This window comes from Acipenser ruthenus, chromosome 7 (genome assembly GCF_902713425.1).
Source record: "Acipenser ruthenus chromosome 7, fAciRut3.2 maternal haplotype, whole genome shotgun sequence".
Lineage (NCBI taxonomy): Eukaryota > Metazoa > Chordata > Actinopteri > Acipenseriformes > Acipenseridae > Acipenser > Acipenser ruthenus.
The window spans coordinates 28482911-28502216 of NC_081195.1; the positions used below are offsets into that span (position 1 = coordinate 28482911).

General features: G+C 39.4%; 1 protein-coding gene across 5 annotated transcripts; it reads left to right on the forward strand.

The window, feature by feature from the left end:
* The first annotated feature begins 102 nt into the window (after nt 1-102).
* Nucleotides 103-15525, forward strand: LOC131737591 (hypoxia-inducible factor 1-alpha-like). Of its 5 annotated transcripts, none has more exons than XM_059027844.1 (4): nt 103-251; nt 12596-12786; nt 13533-13716; nt 14991-15525. In XM_059027844.1, exons 1-4 carry the CDS (start codon nt 220-222, stop codon nt 15022-15024), a joined length of 441 nt encoding a protein of 146 aa, XP_058883827.1. In that variant the 5' UTR covers nt 103-219; the 3' UTR covers nt 15025-15525. The 5 variants fall into 5 exon arrangements, 4 of the variants coding, with proteins under 4 accessions (XP_058883827.1, XP_058883826.1, XP_058883825.1 ...); XR_009329239.1 differs by lacking the exon at nt 103-251 and adding an exon at nt 14233-14341 and having other exon boundaries at nt 11488-12786; XM_059027843.1 differs by lacking the exon at nt 103-251 and having other exon boundaries at nt 11488-12786; nt 13533-13751.
* The last annotated feature ends 3781 nt before the right edge of the window (nt 15526-19306 follow it).

The window sequence follows — 19306 nt, forward strand, 5'->3', positions numbered from 1 at the left end:
GGCGGGCACTATGACCCAGCGGAGTCCTGTTCGGCTTTTGTCTACATGCGCGCGTGACAGGACAGGATCTCGCGGTCAGCCAAGCTTGCCGTGCTCGAGCCGCGCTCACCTGGGAGTCCTGAAGAAGGCGCGCTGCACGAGCTCAATAGCGCAGCTCGAAACTAATCGCCGTCTTGTACAAATTGTAATAAATAAATAATATTTATTTTGTTTTTTTTTATGGAAATGAGCGAAAGAAACCCCACGAAACGGTAAGTGGCGTTTATTATTATTAAAATACAGAATGCTGTAAGAATTATTTGCAGATAAATATCATATTAAAAAATAAATACATCACAGTACACTTAAGAACAAGTACCTTATGCAGTAACTTAAACAACAAAGTCTGAAATTAACGAACAACAAACACAAAATACAATACGTAATTTCAATTCAGTGGAAAGTTCAAGTAAGAGCAGATACAGTAAATAAAATACGTTCCGGGATTCAAATGGGAAATAATTCAGTTCGGAGCATAGTCTTGGATATCTTTAATACTTTTAATAGCTTGGAATATATATTTTATTTTTGTTTTCATTAAAAAAAAAAAAAAGTTTATTCTGTCAAAGCATTCATTGTTAATTGTAGCTTTAAAAAAATACATTTCTACAACGTCTGTTACCCTATATTTTAAAAATTACATCGACATCAATTTAATTTAGAACATGGTGTGCTTTCATACACGTTTAAAATAAATATGATATCAAGATATTAAATAACCCGAGGTTGTCTTACACATTTATTTTGTGTGTAATATGTTTTATATTTCGTGAGAAATAGACGCTATCTATGAATACGATATTCCGAATCCATCAATAGGGCTGTCTTTCTTATTTAGAAATAATGAAAGAACTTTTATTAAATCAGCGGCAAACGATTAGATTTAAAGTCATTTTGACATAAAGAAAGAAAATAAATATGTTGGAGATTTTACTTCTGAAACCCCAGCAACGTGAACTAAAAAAAAAAAAAAAAAAAATCACAGGGAGAGACGGTAAAGCATAGAGAAGCATTGTGAATCACAGAGAGGAACAGTGCAGGTAAAGCACAGAGAGAGGGACAGTGCAGGTAAAGCACAGGGAAGCATTGTGAAGAAGCACAGAGAGAGGGACAGTGCAGGTAAAGCACAGGGAAGCATTGTGAAGAAGCACAGAGAGAGGGACAGTGCAGGTAAAGCACAGGGAAGCATTGTGAAGAAGCACAGAGAGAGGGACAGTGCAAGTAAAGCACAGGGAAGCATTGTGAAGAAGCACAGAGAGGCATTGTGAAGCACAGGAGGGACAGTGCAGGTAAAGCATTGGTCTTCAGTCTTCCTCCTGGGGACTCCCTGTGTCTTCTGGTTTTTGTTCCAACCGTTACTCTCAATTACTTCATTAAACCCTCAATTGAACTAACGAGTCGCTTAATTAGACTTTTTTTAATTGTTTAACTTATAAACAGGGGCGCTAGGGCACCGCCCCACCATAGCAGAACACAAGAAAAAAAATAAAAAAATCATAAAAACAACTGTGAACATTTAAGTGCTTAATTCTGACATTTACTCATGTTCTTAGTTGTTATTATCCACAGCAAATGTGCATTTTATGGGAAAAAAGTATTAATGCCAAATCGCTGGTTGTGCTGATCGTATGCCTCTTCTCCTTGTTCCGGGGGGTCGTGCCCGGAGGATGACCATTCATGAGCATGCGCTCTTATGATTTCGGACGAAATTGCAGCCTAGCTTTTCACTGCTCCTGTTAATCCCATTTGGATGGTGAATTTAAGGCCCAATGGGGAGTCTATGCAGTTACCACCCAGACACACTAGATGGCTGTTTATAAAATATTGCTATATTTATCAAGACGATTAATGTTGTAGCCAAATAGCAGCCTTAGAATAAGAACATTAAACAAGGAGAAAGAGAAGAAGAAGTCTGTAGCTCGCAACAATTTTTGTTAGAAAGTGAACGTTGACAGAACAAGAAAGGCCAATGAACGTCGTGCTCTGTCTACAGCAACTCACAGATCAGTGAGTTGGGCCTGGATCAGCCAAATAGTACAGTAAATCAGCGACAGGGGGAAACTGTACAACCGGGCATTCTCCAGAACATGGTACGAGAAAAAGCCCTGGCTGTGTGGGTGTGCAACACGCAACACAGTGTTCTGCTTTCCATGTCTGCTGTTTCGGACAACTGACCGAGGGGTGAGCGACATGAAGCACATCTCGGAAAAGACGAAAAAGTACGAACACGGTAAAACCCATATGCAAAATGTGGTAAAGCTAGCGATGTTGGGCAAAGTTACAAAGCTACCCAACTGGATGAGGGCTACAGAAACAGAATTCAAAAACACAACGAAGAGGTAGACAGGAACTTGCATATTTGCCTTTGAGCTAGCTTTATGTGGCCATGATGAGAGTGAAGGCTCGCAAAACCAAGGCTTGCAATGCTCTCCAGAAAGAAGAAACTCACTGAGGACATCCCAGAGTTCAATAAAAAAAGGTCATTGAGAGGTCTGCCTCCCAGAAAGAGAGACGTGCAAAGTTTCTTTATAGGTAAATGCCTGACTGTTTCTGATCCTCACATGTGTGATTCTGTGTCAGCTGAGCAAAATAATGAATTTACACACACCATCACTCTCACTCACTCACTCTCACTCACTTTTTAATGTAATGTGAATGTTGATAAGTTAAATGGAAACAATGTAAATAGTTTTAATGTAATATATATATATATATATAAAATTTGGGGGAGTTATCAGGTTTCTGCCCCACCTTACAAAAGACCCACCAGCCGCCACTGCTTATAAATCTCCAACTGTTTCAAATAATTAAAGCTTCAATTAGGCAAATTATTAGTTAAATTCAGGGTTCAATGAAGTAATTGAGAGCAGCTCGTTTGGAACAAAAACCAGCAGGGCAGGCAGGCGGGGGCTCCGGGACAGGACCTTTGAACCGCTGTCCTATAGAGCATCAGTTCTCTCTGCTTTTTGTTCTGAAAGAGCTGCTGTCAATAACTTAAACCTGTAATTGAAAAAATAATGAACCTTATCAAAGCTTTTAAATTATTTTTTAGCTTGTACAAAAAGCTGGAGATTTCAAGGCTATTATAAAACCTTTAAAACAAGGTAACTTGAAATCTCCAGCTCTTTTCTTTAAGAGCGCATAATAATTGTAAAAGTTCCAATTAAGCAAATTATTAGTTAATAATATTTATTTTCTGAAGTGCCTAAATGCACGCATCTCAAGGCGTTTTTAATCATTTGATGAAGTCATTGAGAGAAGCTCTTCTAAATGGCTCCCAGCTGGATCTGTATTTTCTGCAGCTTGTCTTTTGCACTTATCTGCTCTACACTTTGCTGCACTGTTCTGCTATTGCTCTCAATTCGATTTGGATTTACTAAATCTGTATATACTATTTGCAGCATTTTGTATAGTTGCTGTTCCTCTATTCACTCCTCTACTGCACTTCTAGCACGCCTATATCTGATCCTGCTCATACATAAATGGATCAAAATATCTGCTCTTACTTGAACTTGTCCCTAAGTTGAATTCCATACTTTCTTTTATATTTACCGATCCCTTCCAGCTCTGTGGTCTTTTTCCATGACAAAAAGTTTTTAAAGCTGAAATAATTCAGTGTGTTAAAAGAGCACAGCTGTCTCTTGGCCGTTTCGGCAGTACAACGTCATAATGGAAATATTATTGTACAGTATATGGGATTTTATACAGCACTGTGTATGCCTACATCTTGCATTGAGAAAGTAACGCGTTTGGAATCAGAATAAATTAACTTTTTATGTAATACAGTTCACATGCAGTCATCATTTTGGTACTGGAAGTAGCATTTTCATAATTGTATTTTGTTGGTACCTAATGATATACTAGGAGTATATTTGACATGGTTGGGTATGTGGGTTGGGTTTGTGTCTGTGGAACACAGACAATCGTTTAACCTGGAAAAAATACAGTACCTGGAGCAGATATACGTGTTTGTTATTATTATACTTACAGCTGTCACATTATTTTTACATGCAATTATCCATTTATACGGTTAGGTTTTTACTGGAGCAACCTAGGTAAAGTACAAGGGTACAGGAAGGTTAAGGGGAAACATGGTAGATTTGTTGGTGATTGTGTGGACTCACACACACACACACACACACACACACACGTGCGCGCGCACGCACACCTTGCCAAGACTGTATTTTTGTAGGCTTCTATTGCATAAATAAGCAGAAACAACAAGCAAGCAAGTCTGAGAACACCGTGTTTCCCTCAGAGTGGGCATTGAGAGTCAGATCGGCGCGGCCCCTCCTTCTCACGTGGTGCGCAGGGGGTGGGGGGGCAGTGCGTCACTCAGCTATAACAAGGAAACGAGCCACTTATCTTTACTTAATTGTCACATCTTAAGAGTACTATGCAGTACGTGCTCTGTGTCACTGCTGCAGTGCTAAACACTGGGAACCTGACGCTTTCAAAGCTGAGAAAAGTTTACTTCCAGAGCAGAACCGAACACACTGAAAAAAAAATGTGTTGCAAACAACACAACTAGTGTTAAAAATAACACAAACCTGGTGTTCAAACAGGGACAACACAAGTTCGTGTTAAGATCAACACAATTATTGTGCGCTGATTGAATTACACAATTTTGTGTTGCACTTCACACAAATGTGGTGTTCAATATTTTCTGTGGGTATAACGCAATATTGTGTTATATAAAACACATATTAGTGTGCAGACTTAAATACAACACAAATTAGTGTTTAAAAATCCCACACAACGTTGTGTTAATTTTGTTGTTTTGTGGGGCTGTCAAAAGAAAGGCAAATTGTTGCACTAAATTAAATACACACTATGATTGTTCAGGGATTAAACAATAATGGATGCGACACAAATTAAAAGAAAGTACATCAGATTTTATTAAGTTCATTTACATTAATAAAAAAATTTTTACCAAAAAAGGATAAAAAAAAAACTTATTTTTTTCATGCTAGTATTCTGAACGATAAGCTATAAATTATTTTATGTATGACTGGTCCAAAATACAAGGTAAATGGTCCAAATTACAAGACAATAGTCCATATTTAACAGATATTAATCATTACATTAATTCATAGCAGTATTTTTATAATCTGCTGAGCAACTTTTTCCTCAGCTGGGAAGTAAACAAAAGATGACAGCAGTTATGTGAGGTCAGGCTAAAAAAAAATGCTGCTGGTGTTAAAGGACGTTTTTTTTTTTTTTTTGCACTGCCTCCAAGATTATTATTTATTTATTAGCAGACGCACGTGCCCAGCATGACAAGATAGCTCCAAGATGCCTTCTCATGCACCTGCTCAAAACTACATTTCCCATCACCCTCCCACTCAGTGGTAAATCCATTGTAGTCACATGTTAGCAGGAGGATGATGGGAAATGTCATTTTGAGCAGGTGCATGAGAAGGCATCTTGAGTGGAGGGCAATTTATCCGTTTAAAAAAGTGGTCAAAATGTCAAAATAAATAAATATATATAACAATACACACAACTTACTTAACCAGTTCATATAGCAATACACAGGAACATGTAACAATAAAAAGAATCAAACAAAACGCCTTCAGTTACCCTTTAACAGTTGCAGCAATGTTCTGCTTGTGTGGGACACATTTTCTGGAACATCTCTGTACCTTTAAGGGTGTTGCCCAATAAGGAATTGCTCGCAGCAGTTAATACAGTGTTTATGCCAAAGACAAACACTTCTAGAAAGCTGAAGAATTTACTGAGCTTGGGAGGATAGCGCACATTTGTCACGCAATAAAACTGGAACAACTGTACAATGGCAGAGCTTATCTTCTTGGGTTCAACAATTACTGCATGTCCATCTGATATAATATAAAAGGATTTCTCAGTAGCACAATCTCCAATACTCAGACGATAGGGTTGAGTTCTGGCAAGTTGATGGTTTTTCTGGTCACTCAGCTTCAAGAAGTCTTCAATAGAGGTTCCCAACTAAAACATAAAAATAATATATGTAAGTTTAAAGGGTAACTAAAGGTATTTTTGTATGCTACATGTTCTCATACGTTGCTACAACTGTTTAAGTAAGGTGTGTGTATTGTTTTAATCACATGGCTTCTCATCTCCCTGCTCAGAACTACATTTGCGGTCATCCTCCTGCTCATAAGCTGGAAGATGATGGGAAATGTATTTCTGCGCAAGGAGATTCAAAGCCATCCTGGAGACAGAACAAAAGTGGAATGCAATTTAAAATAGCAAAAAAAAGTGGTCAAAAAAAAAATTAATCTTTGCACCTGGTAGCAACACAGAGGAACATGTAACACAATAAAAAACACATCTTTACTTACCCTTTAAAACATATGAGTCCATGTTTTACAAACCAAATGTAATGACTGTTACAGAAAAAAGGCAAACATTAACTGCAATACATTAGGCAATAGGTATTCTGAGTCTGCACTCAATGTAGGAGAGGGGCCATGAACATTTGACAACAGTACGTCACTCTTTCATGATTTATAAATTTAAAACAAAGACTGCAATGTAAACATGTTTAGATCCCACATACTTACTGGAGTCTCTTCCATGAGGTAGGATTTTGCTGCAAAAGCATTGGTTCTGTGTTTCCCCATCACTGGTAAGAGGGCCACCAAGCAGTCAACATCAGCTTCACATACTGCTTCCGAAAAAATGACAAGACTTTTTTTTTTTTTTAGTTGGGTGGCAAAGTGTCAGGCTAAGTTAACATTTAACTATCCAATCAAAAGGACCTAAATCGTATTTTACCTGAGGAAGCTTCACCATCCAGTTTTTGTACAATGTCTGCACATTTATGGTTCTCCTGGCAGAATCTGATGACTTCTTTTTCCTCGGCTGCTTCAAACAGTGGAGCCGCTTCACTGGTATCAGATACACCCAGAAATTGAAAATCCTGGGAAACCTGGAACATAATGGGAAGGGGGAAAAACAATAATACAATATTATTATAAAAGATAATAAAATACAGTATGTATATTTCACAAGTCCTCATACACAGCTTACATGGGGGAGTGTATTTACTGAGAAAAATAACATGTTAAAGCTATTTACAACATGTTTCAGAATTGTAATTAGCAATCTGAGGGGGAAGAAAATGTAGCTCACAAGGCCAGGCACATCCAGAAAGTGGGGATACTGTCTTAGAATTGCCTTGACCACACGATGTTCTTCCTTAATCCTCTGCTGACGTGATTGAAATGTGTACTTCATTATGTCAAAAATGACATCTTTGTTAGAGGCCAGTGGCCCATATTTTGCAATCTTAGAATTGCGCCCCTTGTTTCATGATGGGTTTGCTCACCTGACATCCCAGGAGTGAAAGGTTTATTAGTACCACCTGAAAATAAAGTAATTAAAACAGTAATTAATACTTCATACATAAATCATACATAAATCATCTTTTTCCACCTCAACATAAATCATGTTGAGGTGGAAAAAGATGACCTTTTGTACAACGCTTCAAAGGCTGGGTGTCTATGTATGCTAACATATTAATTTTATTTCAGCATTTTAAAAAAAATCTTCTTGTTCATTTTAAATTTACAGACGTGCTCAAATTTGTTGGTACCCTTATAGCTCATTGAAATAATGCTTCATTCCTCCTGAAAAGTGATGAAATTAAAAGCTATTTTATCATGTATACTTGCATGCCTTTGGTATGTCATAGAATAAAGCAAAGAAGCTGTGAAAAGAGATGAATTATTGCTTATTCTACAAAGATATTCTAAAATGGCCTGGACACATTTGTTGGTACCCCTTAGAAAAGGTAATAAATAATTGGATTATAGTGATATTTCAAACTAATTAGTTTCTTTAATTAGTATCACACATGTCTCCAATCTTGTAATCAGTCATTCAGCCTATTTAAATGGAGAAAAGTAGTCACTGTGCTGTTTGGTATCATTTGTGTGCACCACACTGAACATGGACCAGAGAAAGCAAAGGAGAGAGTTGTCTGAGGAGATCAGAAAGAAAATAATAGACAAGCATGGTAAAGGTAAAGGCTACAAGACCATCTCCAAGCAGCTTGATGTTCCTGTGACAACAGTTGCAAATATTATTAAGAAGTTTAAGGTCCATGGAACTGTAGCCAACCTCCCTGGGCGCGGCCACAAGAGGAAAATCGACCCCAGATTGAACAGAAGGATAGTGCAAATGGTAGAAAAAGAACCAAGGATAACTGCCAAAGAGATACAAGCTGAACTCCAAGGTGAAGGTACGTCAGTTTCTGATCGCACCATCCGTCGCTTTTTGAGCAAAAGTGGGCTCCATGGAAGAAGACCCAGGAGGACTCCAATTTTGAAAGAAAAACATAAAAAAGCCAGACTGGAATTTGCTAAAATGCATATTGATAAGCCACAATCCTTCTGGGAGAATGTCCTTTGGACAGATGAGTCAAAACTGGAGCTTTTTGGCAAGTCACATCAGCTCTATGTTCACAGACAAAAAAATGAAGCTTTCAAAGAAAAGAACACCATACCTACAGTGAAACATGGAGGAGGCTCGGTTATGTTTTGGGGCTGCTTTGCTGCGCCTGGCACAGGGTGCCTTGAATCTGTGCAGGGCACAATGAAATCTCAAGACTATCAAGGCATTCTGGAGCGAAACGTACTGCCCAGTGTCAGAAAGCTCTGTCTCAGTCGCAGGTCATGGGTCCTCCAACAGGATAATGACCCAAAACACACAGCTAAAAGCACCCAAGAATGGATAAGAACAAAACATTGGACTATTCTGAAGTGGCCTTCTATGAGTCCTGATCTGAATCCTATCGAACATCTATGGAAAGAGCTGAAACTTGCAGTCTGGAGAAGGCACCCATCAAACCTGAGACAGCTGGAGCAGTTTGCTCAGGAAGAGTGGGCCAAACTACCTGTTAACAGGTGCAGAAGTCTCATTGAGAGCTACAGAAAATGTTTGATTGCAGTGATTGCCTCTAAGGGTTGTGCAACAAAATATTAGGTTAGTGGTCCCATCATTTTTGTCCATGCCATTTTCATTTGTTTTCTTATTTACAATATTATGTTGAATAAAAAATCAAAAGCAAAGTCTGATTTCTATTAAATATGGAATAAACAATGGTGGATGCCAATTACTTTTGTCAGTTTCAAGTTATTTCAGAGAAAATTGTGCATTCTTCGTTTTTTGAGGAGGGGTACCAACAAATTTGAGCACGTCTGTACTAAATACTCAACAATAAGAAGCAGGTTTCAGGACTAACGAAGAGGCCTCACCGTGAGGCAAGATCGAAACCAGTCACGTATTTTCAAAAACTAGTCAAAATATTTTGAATAATTTATGTGCCATAAAATACAATGATATGCGATGTATTATTGCTGCAATACATACAAGGCATTACATTAAAAGGTGGTAATTGAAACTCGCTGTTCGAAGGAGACGCCTCGCGCGCACGCACACACAACAGGAGCTGCAGTTTTCACCGTTGCAAACGGAAATGGTTAGTTTCCCGCCTACAGACATATAAGCTCATATTTAAAAAGCAAAACACAGACACATATACATATATATATATATATATATATATATATATATGTGTGTGTGTATATATATATATACACACACACACATTATTTAAAGAAGGTGACTCGTGTTCACGTTTATTTTTCATGTTAAAATTTGTTCTTAATGTTGTTGCTCTAAAACTGTGGTGGTTTAAAAACACCAACACAAATAAAGTGTTTCATTTAACTCATTTTGTGTTGAAGGGCAAAAACAACGATTGTGTTTAATTTCAACACAATTTTTTTCAGTGCAGAACAGAATAGAGCTGAGCAAAACTGAGCAAAGCTTTCACCCGCAGCTTCCTCCCCTCCTTGCGTCATTGTTCAGGATCAGAGAGCTTCCTTGCAGACAGACACTGTCCTGGAGTTCAGGAAGCAGCGCAGCCCGCATGGAAGTGCAACCTGGTTCTCAGTTTTTAAGAATGATGGTTTTTTTTTATTTTAAAAACAATACAAACAGTACATTGCATATACCTGGATACCATAAAACTTACATTTGAATCTGGAGCTTCCAGGGGGCGGCGCACTTTTGGCCAAGTTCCACCCAGGCAGGGAGGTCTCAAGTCGGTTGCGTAATCCCTCTCTCACCACTGCGCACCAGCGATTCCTGTGGAGGCCGGGCGCCTGCCTGCCTGCCTGTAAGCTGGCTGTGCTGTTGGCACTGGATCCCCGTTAGTCCTCCGACACGATAGGTCTGGTGACATAGCTGTGGACTTGCAGGGTGAAAAAAAGAGGTTGCTTTGATTGCGAGTGTTTCAGAGGATGCATGAGCACGCTTGTCTTCGTCTCTCCAGAGTCACTACGGGGGGTTGCAGCAGTGAGATACGGTCTTAAAAACAATTGGATATTCCAAATTAGGAGAAAAACGGGGCTAAAATGAATTAGTGATTCCAAATATATTTATCCTCAAATAGTCTATTTTAAACATTAGAAATAATAATATAATGTACGGCGATGTTCCCACCAATTCAACTTCAAGGCAGTTCACTTAAATATATTTATCACGGGCTTTGCTGAGTATCCGTTCTGGTTTCAAATGCCACTACAACCCACACCGCATTTTACTAATCTCTGGAAATCCTGAAAGCTGGAAATGTGATCGTCGGTGAGATTTCTAAGGAAATGTATTTCCTTTATATTGACAATGGTGTTTAGTTTGCAAGCAAGCGGAACCTACCTTGAAAAAGTAACGAAATACAGCCGCATAAGAGGAGGTCAGCAAAATTCAGCTTCATATTTTATTTTATTTTATTTATTGTTTTTGGAAGGAGCTTTTTTTGTGATTTCATCTGAAGTATTTGAAGATGTTTGAGACGCGGTGTTTATCATCTAAGTTCACAAATAGACATCGGTCTCCCATATCTGCCATGCCAACTGGCAAATATTGTAAATAAACGGCAAGGCGTTTCATAGATGTTTTGCAGTATATTTACAGATTTAAGTTGTTGGTGTTTGTTTTTCGTCACCCCTTTAAACCTTAATTAATAGTTTAAATGTACTAGTTGTGACTGGGCATATGTCCTGCGCACTGACTTTGATGCGGGGGAGGGCACGCTCCATCTGGGATCGCCATCAGCTGAATGGAGTTAGCTGGTGGGCGGGTCTCAGCGGAGCGTGTCTGTTTAAAAAGAGCAGCTCGGCAGCGTGCGCGCAACCTGGAGTCGGCATCCGTTAGGGCCGTGCTCTGCTCATTCTGTTTTTGTTTTATTGTTTGTTTATTTATTTTTGTATTTTAACGTCCTTTACTCTGTGTCTTCCATCGTGGTTCTCTGCTGCCTCCCTGCTACTCTCCAGCGCGGTAGGAAAATGAATCCTTTACATAGTTTAATTATTTAAATCACAGGAGAAAACAAACACACAATGCATTCGGCAATTAGACAGAAGCAGACGGAACGAAATGCAGGTTCAAATAGATTTTCAATTTTATGTGTTGGAAAACATGGATCGAGAATTGATTAGCAGTTTGCTACGCATGTGAACTGGCAGAGCTATACTGGTGTTCTTTTCTGAAAAGAGACTAATATTGCAGACAGCAGACTTTGGTTCAAATTGCATATACTGCTAACAATTGATAAGAGACCTTGCATCTAGAAGCTTCTTGTCCAACATTGACTGCAAGCTAGCAAGATAACAATGCTGTGGACCAGAAGGGGCCAGGCTCTAAGACTTTTGGGAATACAAAGCATAAAGGAGCTAAAAGGCTCCCAGGGACTGCCGTTGGACCCAAAGGTTCACAGGGAGAATAAGAGATAATGCCACTGGACTCAAAGGGTCTCAGGCAAAACGGAGAGATAGGAACAAGGAAGATGACAAAAACCAGATGTATGGACCTTTTTGGGGCACCAGGGGTCTGAAGAATGCACTGAGTTCAGAGGTCGTCACAATAGACTACACACACAGACACACACACACCACACACACACACTCACACTAAATGAAATATATGGTAACAGGATAATGTGTTGTACCTTTTCTATTGGTTAAGTGTTAGAGAAAGAGGAGGTGGACCATCTATACAGAAGGGTATTTAATGTCATGCAACAATTGTAAGAACGAGTATTCTGTTTGTCCTGTACCTGGGACCAGACTCCCTGCATATTTCATTAAACCTAACAACTGAGTGAAGAAAAGGACTCTGTGCATTTTCTTGAATTTACTTACTCACCATCTTTTTTTTTAAGTTACATCAATATGTAACTTGAAATCTCCAACTTAATTAAGGGTTAGTTTAAGTAGTTGAGAGCTCTCTGCATATCTACCACACGCTCAAACTTGCAAACAGTATAAAAGTGTATTGTTAAGGAGTGACGACGTCATCACACAGGGTGACGCAGTTTAAAGGTGGAGAGACCAACACAAAGGGGCATCACAGTCAGTGCAAACTTGTCCAATGTAATTATGGTCTGCTTCACTAACTCTCCTCCCCACCGCTACCTGATCCTCCCTCCTTCTCCTCCTCTCTGCACCTCCTGGCTTCTCCCTGCACCTCCCCACCCATCCCTGCCTCTCCTGTCTGTCCCCTGCAGGGTGTGCTCTGAGAAGCACAGGGAGAAGTCTCGTGAAGCTGCCCGGAGTCAGGGAGAGAAGGAGAGCGAGGTCTTCACACAGCTGGCCCTGCAGCTCCCCCTACCCCTTGGCGCTGCCCAGCAGCTGGACAAGGCGTCCATCGTGAGGCTGACCCTGAGCAACCTGTGCCTCCGAGAACTGCTGCATACAGGTGAGCTGGACTGAAGGGCGCTCGATGCACGAGCCGCGTGCCATAGATCAAAAGCCACAAGGTACAAGCTGCAGACCACTCCATAGAGCAGTGCTTCCCAACTCCAGTTCTGGAGCCCCCCTGCCCTGCTGGGTTTTGTTTCAACCAAGTTCTCAATTACTTAATTGAACCCTGAATTGAACTGACGAGTTGCTTAATTCGACTTTTTCAATTGTTTAGCAGCTTATTCAAAAGTTGGAGGTTTCAAGTTCCTTGTTCTACAATATTATACTTAACTTAACCTCCAAACTGTTTAAAATCATTAAAAAGCTCTGATTAGGCAAATTATTAGTTCAATTAAGGGTACAATTAAATAACTGAGGGCAGCTCGGTTGGAACAAAAACCAGAAGGGCTGACCGGGGGGAGCTACAGGACCGGAGTTTGGAACCACTACCATACAGTGTGTGCATGGAGCTTGTCTTGAGCCACAAGCGTTTCTCTGATGAATACATTCTGCACCACTGAACTTGTGCATGCACTTGTTGAACCTCAAGCATATACTGTGAATAAAGGGATTCCGTTACATGAATCAGACTTGCAAAATCATTTTTGTGACCTGGGTCTTTCTGGAAATAGGCTGATATTGTCTTGAGACGAGACCAGAACTTGTGTAATGGTCCATTTAAAGCTGGGAAAACATGACAGAGCAGTACTTGGCTGACAGTAACCAGAATTGACCAGCAGTGACCGCTGGTGTGTGTTCCAGCAGAGGCAGGCTGCGGTGACGTGGACAATGAGGTGGAGAGGACTGCACCTGTGGAGACGTCGATCGAGGGATTCCTGCTGCTGCTGTCCCAGGACGGGGTCATCATTTACACCTCAGAGGAAGTGACGAGACACACGAGCCTCAGCCAGGCAACATCTACCAGTGTACTGCAGTCACCAGCCAGGTAACATCTACCAGTGTACTGCAGTCACCAGCCAGGTAACATCTAACAGTGTACTGCAGTCACCAGCCAGGTAACATCAACCAGTGCCTCTAGTGCCTTCATCAGTGTTATTGAATCTAAACTGAGTGTGAGGCTCCAGTACTTTCATCAGTGTTATTATTGTGATTTATTTGGTCGACGCTTGTATCCAAAGCGATTTACAATCAGTTATTATAACATACAAATTCCGTCACGTATTTATACAGCTTGGTGTTTTTAGTGGAGCAATCTAGGTAAAGTACTTGCTTGCTCAAGGGTACAGCAGCAGTGTGTCCCCACCTGGGATTTGAACCCAGATCCCTAACCACTACTCCACACTGCTGCTGTTAATGAAACTAAACTGAATGAGGAAGACCAGCATTTGGCCTCTAGTGCCTCCTTCAGCACTATTGCAACTAAACTGTATCATTCACAGCCTCAGATAAAGACAAAGGTTGTGTTTTTGTAAGTTTCTGTACTCTGGTGTGTTTGTTTCAGATGGATCTCATTGGGCAGTGTATTTTGATTCATTCAAACCTGTGACAAGGAGGAGATGTGCAAGGCCAATCAGGGTCGCACAGTCAACCTCAAATCGGCTTCCTGGAAAGTGAGCAAATCAATTCTAATTCACATATCCTGCCTCCCGAGGTATAGGTATGCTTTACCTGTAACAAGCTCCTGCAATCTGGTTACAATTTCACTTCCTGCAATCTGGTTACAATTTCACTTCCTGTAGTCAGATTACATTTTTAGTCATACAATGCATTAGTAAGACCTCACCTAGAATTTTGTGTTCAGTTCTGGTCACGTCGTTACAAAAAGGATATTGCTGCTGTAGAAAGAGTGCAAAGAAGAGCAACCAGAATTATCCCGGGTTTAAAAGGCATGTCGTATGCAGACAGGCTAAAAGAATTTAACCTATTCAGTCTTGAACAAAGAAGACTATGCGGCGATCTGATTCAAACATTCAAAATCCTAAACGGTATAGACAATGTTGACCCAGGGGACTTCTTTGACCTGAAAAAAGAAACAAGGACCAGGGGTCACAAATGGAGATTGGATAAAGGGGCATTCAGAACAGAAAATAGGAGGCACGTTTTTACACAGAGAATTGTGAGGGTCTGGAACCAACTCCCCAGTAATGTTGTTGAAGCTGACACCCTGGGATCCTTCAAGAAACTAACAACCAAACGAGCAAGATGGGCTGAATGGCCTCCTCGTTTGTAAACTTTCTTATGTTCTTATGTTTGTTTTAGTTTGTCAGGATCCAGCCAATCTGCAGGCTGTTAGTGTCGGTGTTCACCGGCAGAGGGCGACAAAGGAACCAAAAGAGCGCAAGGTGCTGTGGCAATGGCAAAGACTGTGAGGGGGCGCTAAAGGAGCATCCTCACATGTTGTTCCTGTGTGGACCACACAGGGTGTGGTCTTTTTGGTACCAAGGGACATACTACTTGGAAGACTTGCCTGTTCACCTGGAAAAGGATTACAAACTACATTTCCCGATAGCCCTTGTGGATTATAAAGAAAGTGAACAAGTGACACTTACCTGGCGAGACTTTCTGTTCCGAGAGCAGATTTACTGTTACCAGCAGCGACTGGATGGAACTTGGACTGGTCTCTGTTTGCTAAAGCAATACATTTTTCCTTGCAACGAGGACAGCTCGTGCAAACAATAGAGAGGGTTGAAGAAGTGAGATTAGTGGGCAGGTTTTCTTTTGTTTTGTTTATTTTCAAAAATGTTCTGTTGAGTCTTTGAACTTTGTTTAAGGAAATAATAAAAACTGCCTTAACTTCAACCTCACCAAATGCCTCGGTGTCACCTCTCATGCTGCCAGTTGGCTACCACATTAAAATACAGAACAAATATATATATATATATATATATATATATATATATATATATATATATATATATATATATATATATATATATATTCTATAACTGTTAATTTGCAGTCTGTGTGGAGTTTGCATGTAGTCCTCGCCTTGCGCCCTGTGTATGCCGGGTTAGGCTCCGGCTCACTGCGACCCTGTAAAGGAGTACGTGGTTAATGATAATGGCTGGATGGATGGTTGTTAGTTTGCAGCATGCACAAAGTGAATTAGATGTAGGGTACATTCACCTCTGGACATGTTCACATAGATATACCAGCATGTGGATTCGTGTTTAGGGCTCTGGACTCTTTACCGGAGGGTTGAGGGTTCAAACCCAGGTGGGGCACTGCTGCTGAGCAAGCAGGTACCTTGAGCAAGCAGGTACTTCACAGATTGCTCCAGTAAATACCCAGCTCTATAAATGAGCACACATACAAGTCACTTTAAATAAAAGCATCAGCTAAAAAATGATCTATAGCAATTTATGTCCATATGTGAAACACACACACAAAATACAGCAATTACTCATGTAGTCACATAGAGGTGGTGATTAAATGGGTCTCTTTTAGCAAGGTGCAGTTGTATTGAAGTGAAAGTGGTTGCCTATAGGTACAGTTGGTGGCGAAAAGTGGAATTGAAGACAAACCAACCCTAACCCCAAACCCTAAATAACAAGCTGTGATGCTAATAAAAATCCAACTACAGCCTTGTATTAAAGATTATAATCATTGAACACATCTGTGATGTTTGTTGGTATAGAAATGAATTAGTAGAAAGGGTGGATTTTATCTGTTCCTATCAAAATTGGAAGATTTTTTTGATTACATACACATAGGGTAGCAGTGTAGAGTAGTGGTTAGGGCTCTGGACTCCTGACCGGAGGGTTGTGGGTTCAATCCTGGGTGGGGGACACTGCTGCTGTACCCTTGAGCAAGGTACTTTACCTAGATTGCTCCAGTAAAAACCCAACTGTATAAATGGGTAATTATTTTTTACATACAATGTGATATCTTGTAACAATTGTAAGTCGCCCTGGCTAAGGGTGTCTGCTAAGAAAGAAATAATAATAATAACGAGTTCTGTAACCACTGGAGGTTTTAATGAAGAACTTGATTACAATCTTTGCTCTTATGATTCATCATGTATATTAGGTTATAGTTTGTGGCATGTTGGTGTGGTGGTTAGCGCTGCTGCCTCACAGCTCCAGGGTCCCAGGTTTGATTCCCATTTCAGGGGAGTTTGCATGTTCTCCCCGTGTTCGTGTTGGTTTTCACCAGGCACACCAGTTTCCTCCCCTCATCCAAAAACATACTGGTCAGGTTGATTGGTCACTCTAAATTGCCCTCTGTGTGCATGTTTGTGTGAGTGTGAGAGTTGGCCAGTGATGGACTGGTGTCCCATCCTGGGTGTAGTCCTGCCTTGCACCGTGTCTGCCGGGTTAAGCTCCAGCTCACCATGACCCTGTATTGGATGAAGTGGTTATTGATGATGGATGGATGGTTAATATTTGTAATAATGCATTTATTGACATCCACATGTTCTCCGATTAATAAACATTTGGACTGAACGTGTTTAATTTTCCCACACATAAATTGTCAAAATCCCACATCAAGTAAATATATACATTTAGTGGTGCACAATTCTACTCCTCTAGAGTCGCAGTCAGTCCAGCAGGTTTTTGTAGCTGTCTGTAAATCTCCAACTGCTTAAGAGCAAATAAAAGGGTAAACTTGTCCAATTAAGCAAATTAATTCAAATCAGGTAATGAAGGCCTCAGAGGGATCAAAAAATGAAAACCTTGCCCCAGAGTTCTGCACCCCTGACAAAGTAGTAGTAACACAGTCATTCATTCATGTTTTTTTTTAAAGCACTTATTTATCTGTTTTGATTGAAGTCCTGCTTTCCTGTCAAAAGTACTGTGAAAACAAACAAGGAGATCAAAATGGCAAACAAAGAACTTTATTACAAATATATGATGCAGTTTGGATATTAAAAATTAAAATGCAGTTGTTTTTGACAGATATGTTTTTATGATATAGCAAGAAATAATGAATGTAAACTTGCTTTTTGTTGATATTTTAAAACCAGCTTTGGGGGGATTAAATCAACATTTTGGACCCATCCACTAAAACCAAATTAGAAATATGTACTTAATAGCAGTTTGATTTATCATAAGTGGGCACTTTCTTCTACTAATAAATACAACCACCATTAAATTCTGACTTTGTGATTGGCTGGTGGGTCAAGTTTTAATTAAATTCCCCCATTTCATTTACACTGAATAAAGGGTATGAATAATTATGGAGCTACTGTATTTGAAAGTGAGTACCCTGAGCATTCTCTATAAACATTTAAATAAACATATGTAAACAATAAGTATTAATGACTTTATGCACAATATTTTACATGAAATGCATATCGTTCACTAAATATATTAAACAACCTTCAACAATGTTACATGTAAAAACTATTAAATAACAAACCATCACACTGCACTGCACCCTTTAGATGGACATCCAAGTGCTTTTTTAAATGGAGGCATTTATTGGGTTTATATTTGCTTGGCTGGCAAAATGGACAGTGATACAATCTGCAGCATTGGGTACACCGTTTCACCTCAGGCAACACTCCTCCTTTCACTGCTGTTATATGTAACTGAAATACAAAGAGCAAATTACAACATGATTAATAACCTACAATTAATATACATCAGTGTATCTAACACTGAGATTGGATGAAAATAATGTATCTGCTAAGAAATAAATAATAATAATGATCTGTAGCTAATGTGAAATTTAGAAAACACTGATGTATATTGGTACAGTGAGGGATATTCAATGGCCTCTATACTCAAAGCATTTTTTGCACATTTCGTATTAACATCATTTTTTTTTTTTTAGAGCTGTAAATGTTGACATAAAATGCAAGTGATGAAATACGATTTCCTCATACACAACATCTATACATATTAAGCATGTATGCTGTGACGTCTTAAAATGCTTTGAGTAGAGAGACCAATGTTTCTGTAATTGATGCATTGTTAGGGTGTTTTACATATATATATATTAGTGTGTGTGTATATATATATATATATATATATATATATATATATATATATATGTGTGTGTGTGTGTATATATATATATATATATATATATATATATATATATATATATATATATATATATATATATATATATATATATATATATATATATATAATGTTACAATGCAAAATGTGAGTTTTAAGCTTTGTTTTCTGGAGACACAAGCCTGGTGTAACCTGAGCTGTTGCATCAGATCAAGGCAGTACAAACTAGTTTATGCAGGGAATGCTGAGTGCTTGGCTAGATGAAAAACTGGTCCTGCAGCTTTTGGATTCTCCATTTCAGGCTGCAGAGTTGTCACAACTATCTTTTCAAACACACTTCTTAAAGTCTGAGCCTTGTTTACTTCTGATCATTTATAGTAGGGAAGTCAAGAGAAAATACTGATTTTTAGATATAGAAGTTTTATTTCCAGATATCTACTGTAGTAACTAGCTGTAGTCGTACGTAACCAGTGTTTACACCCTGTAGCAATGTCATTAGAGTATCACTGAAGGAATGTGAGGTGTGTTGGGCTCCCGGTTAGCCTAAACTTCTTTAAAAAATAAATGTAAGGACATTTATAACATGAGTGACAAGTGGATAATAGA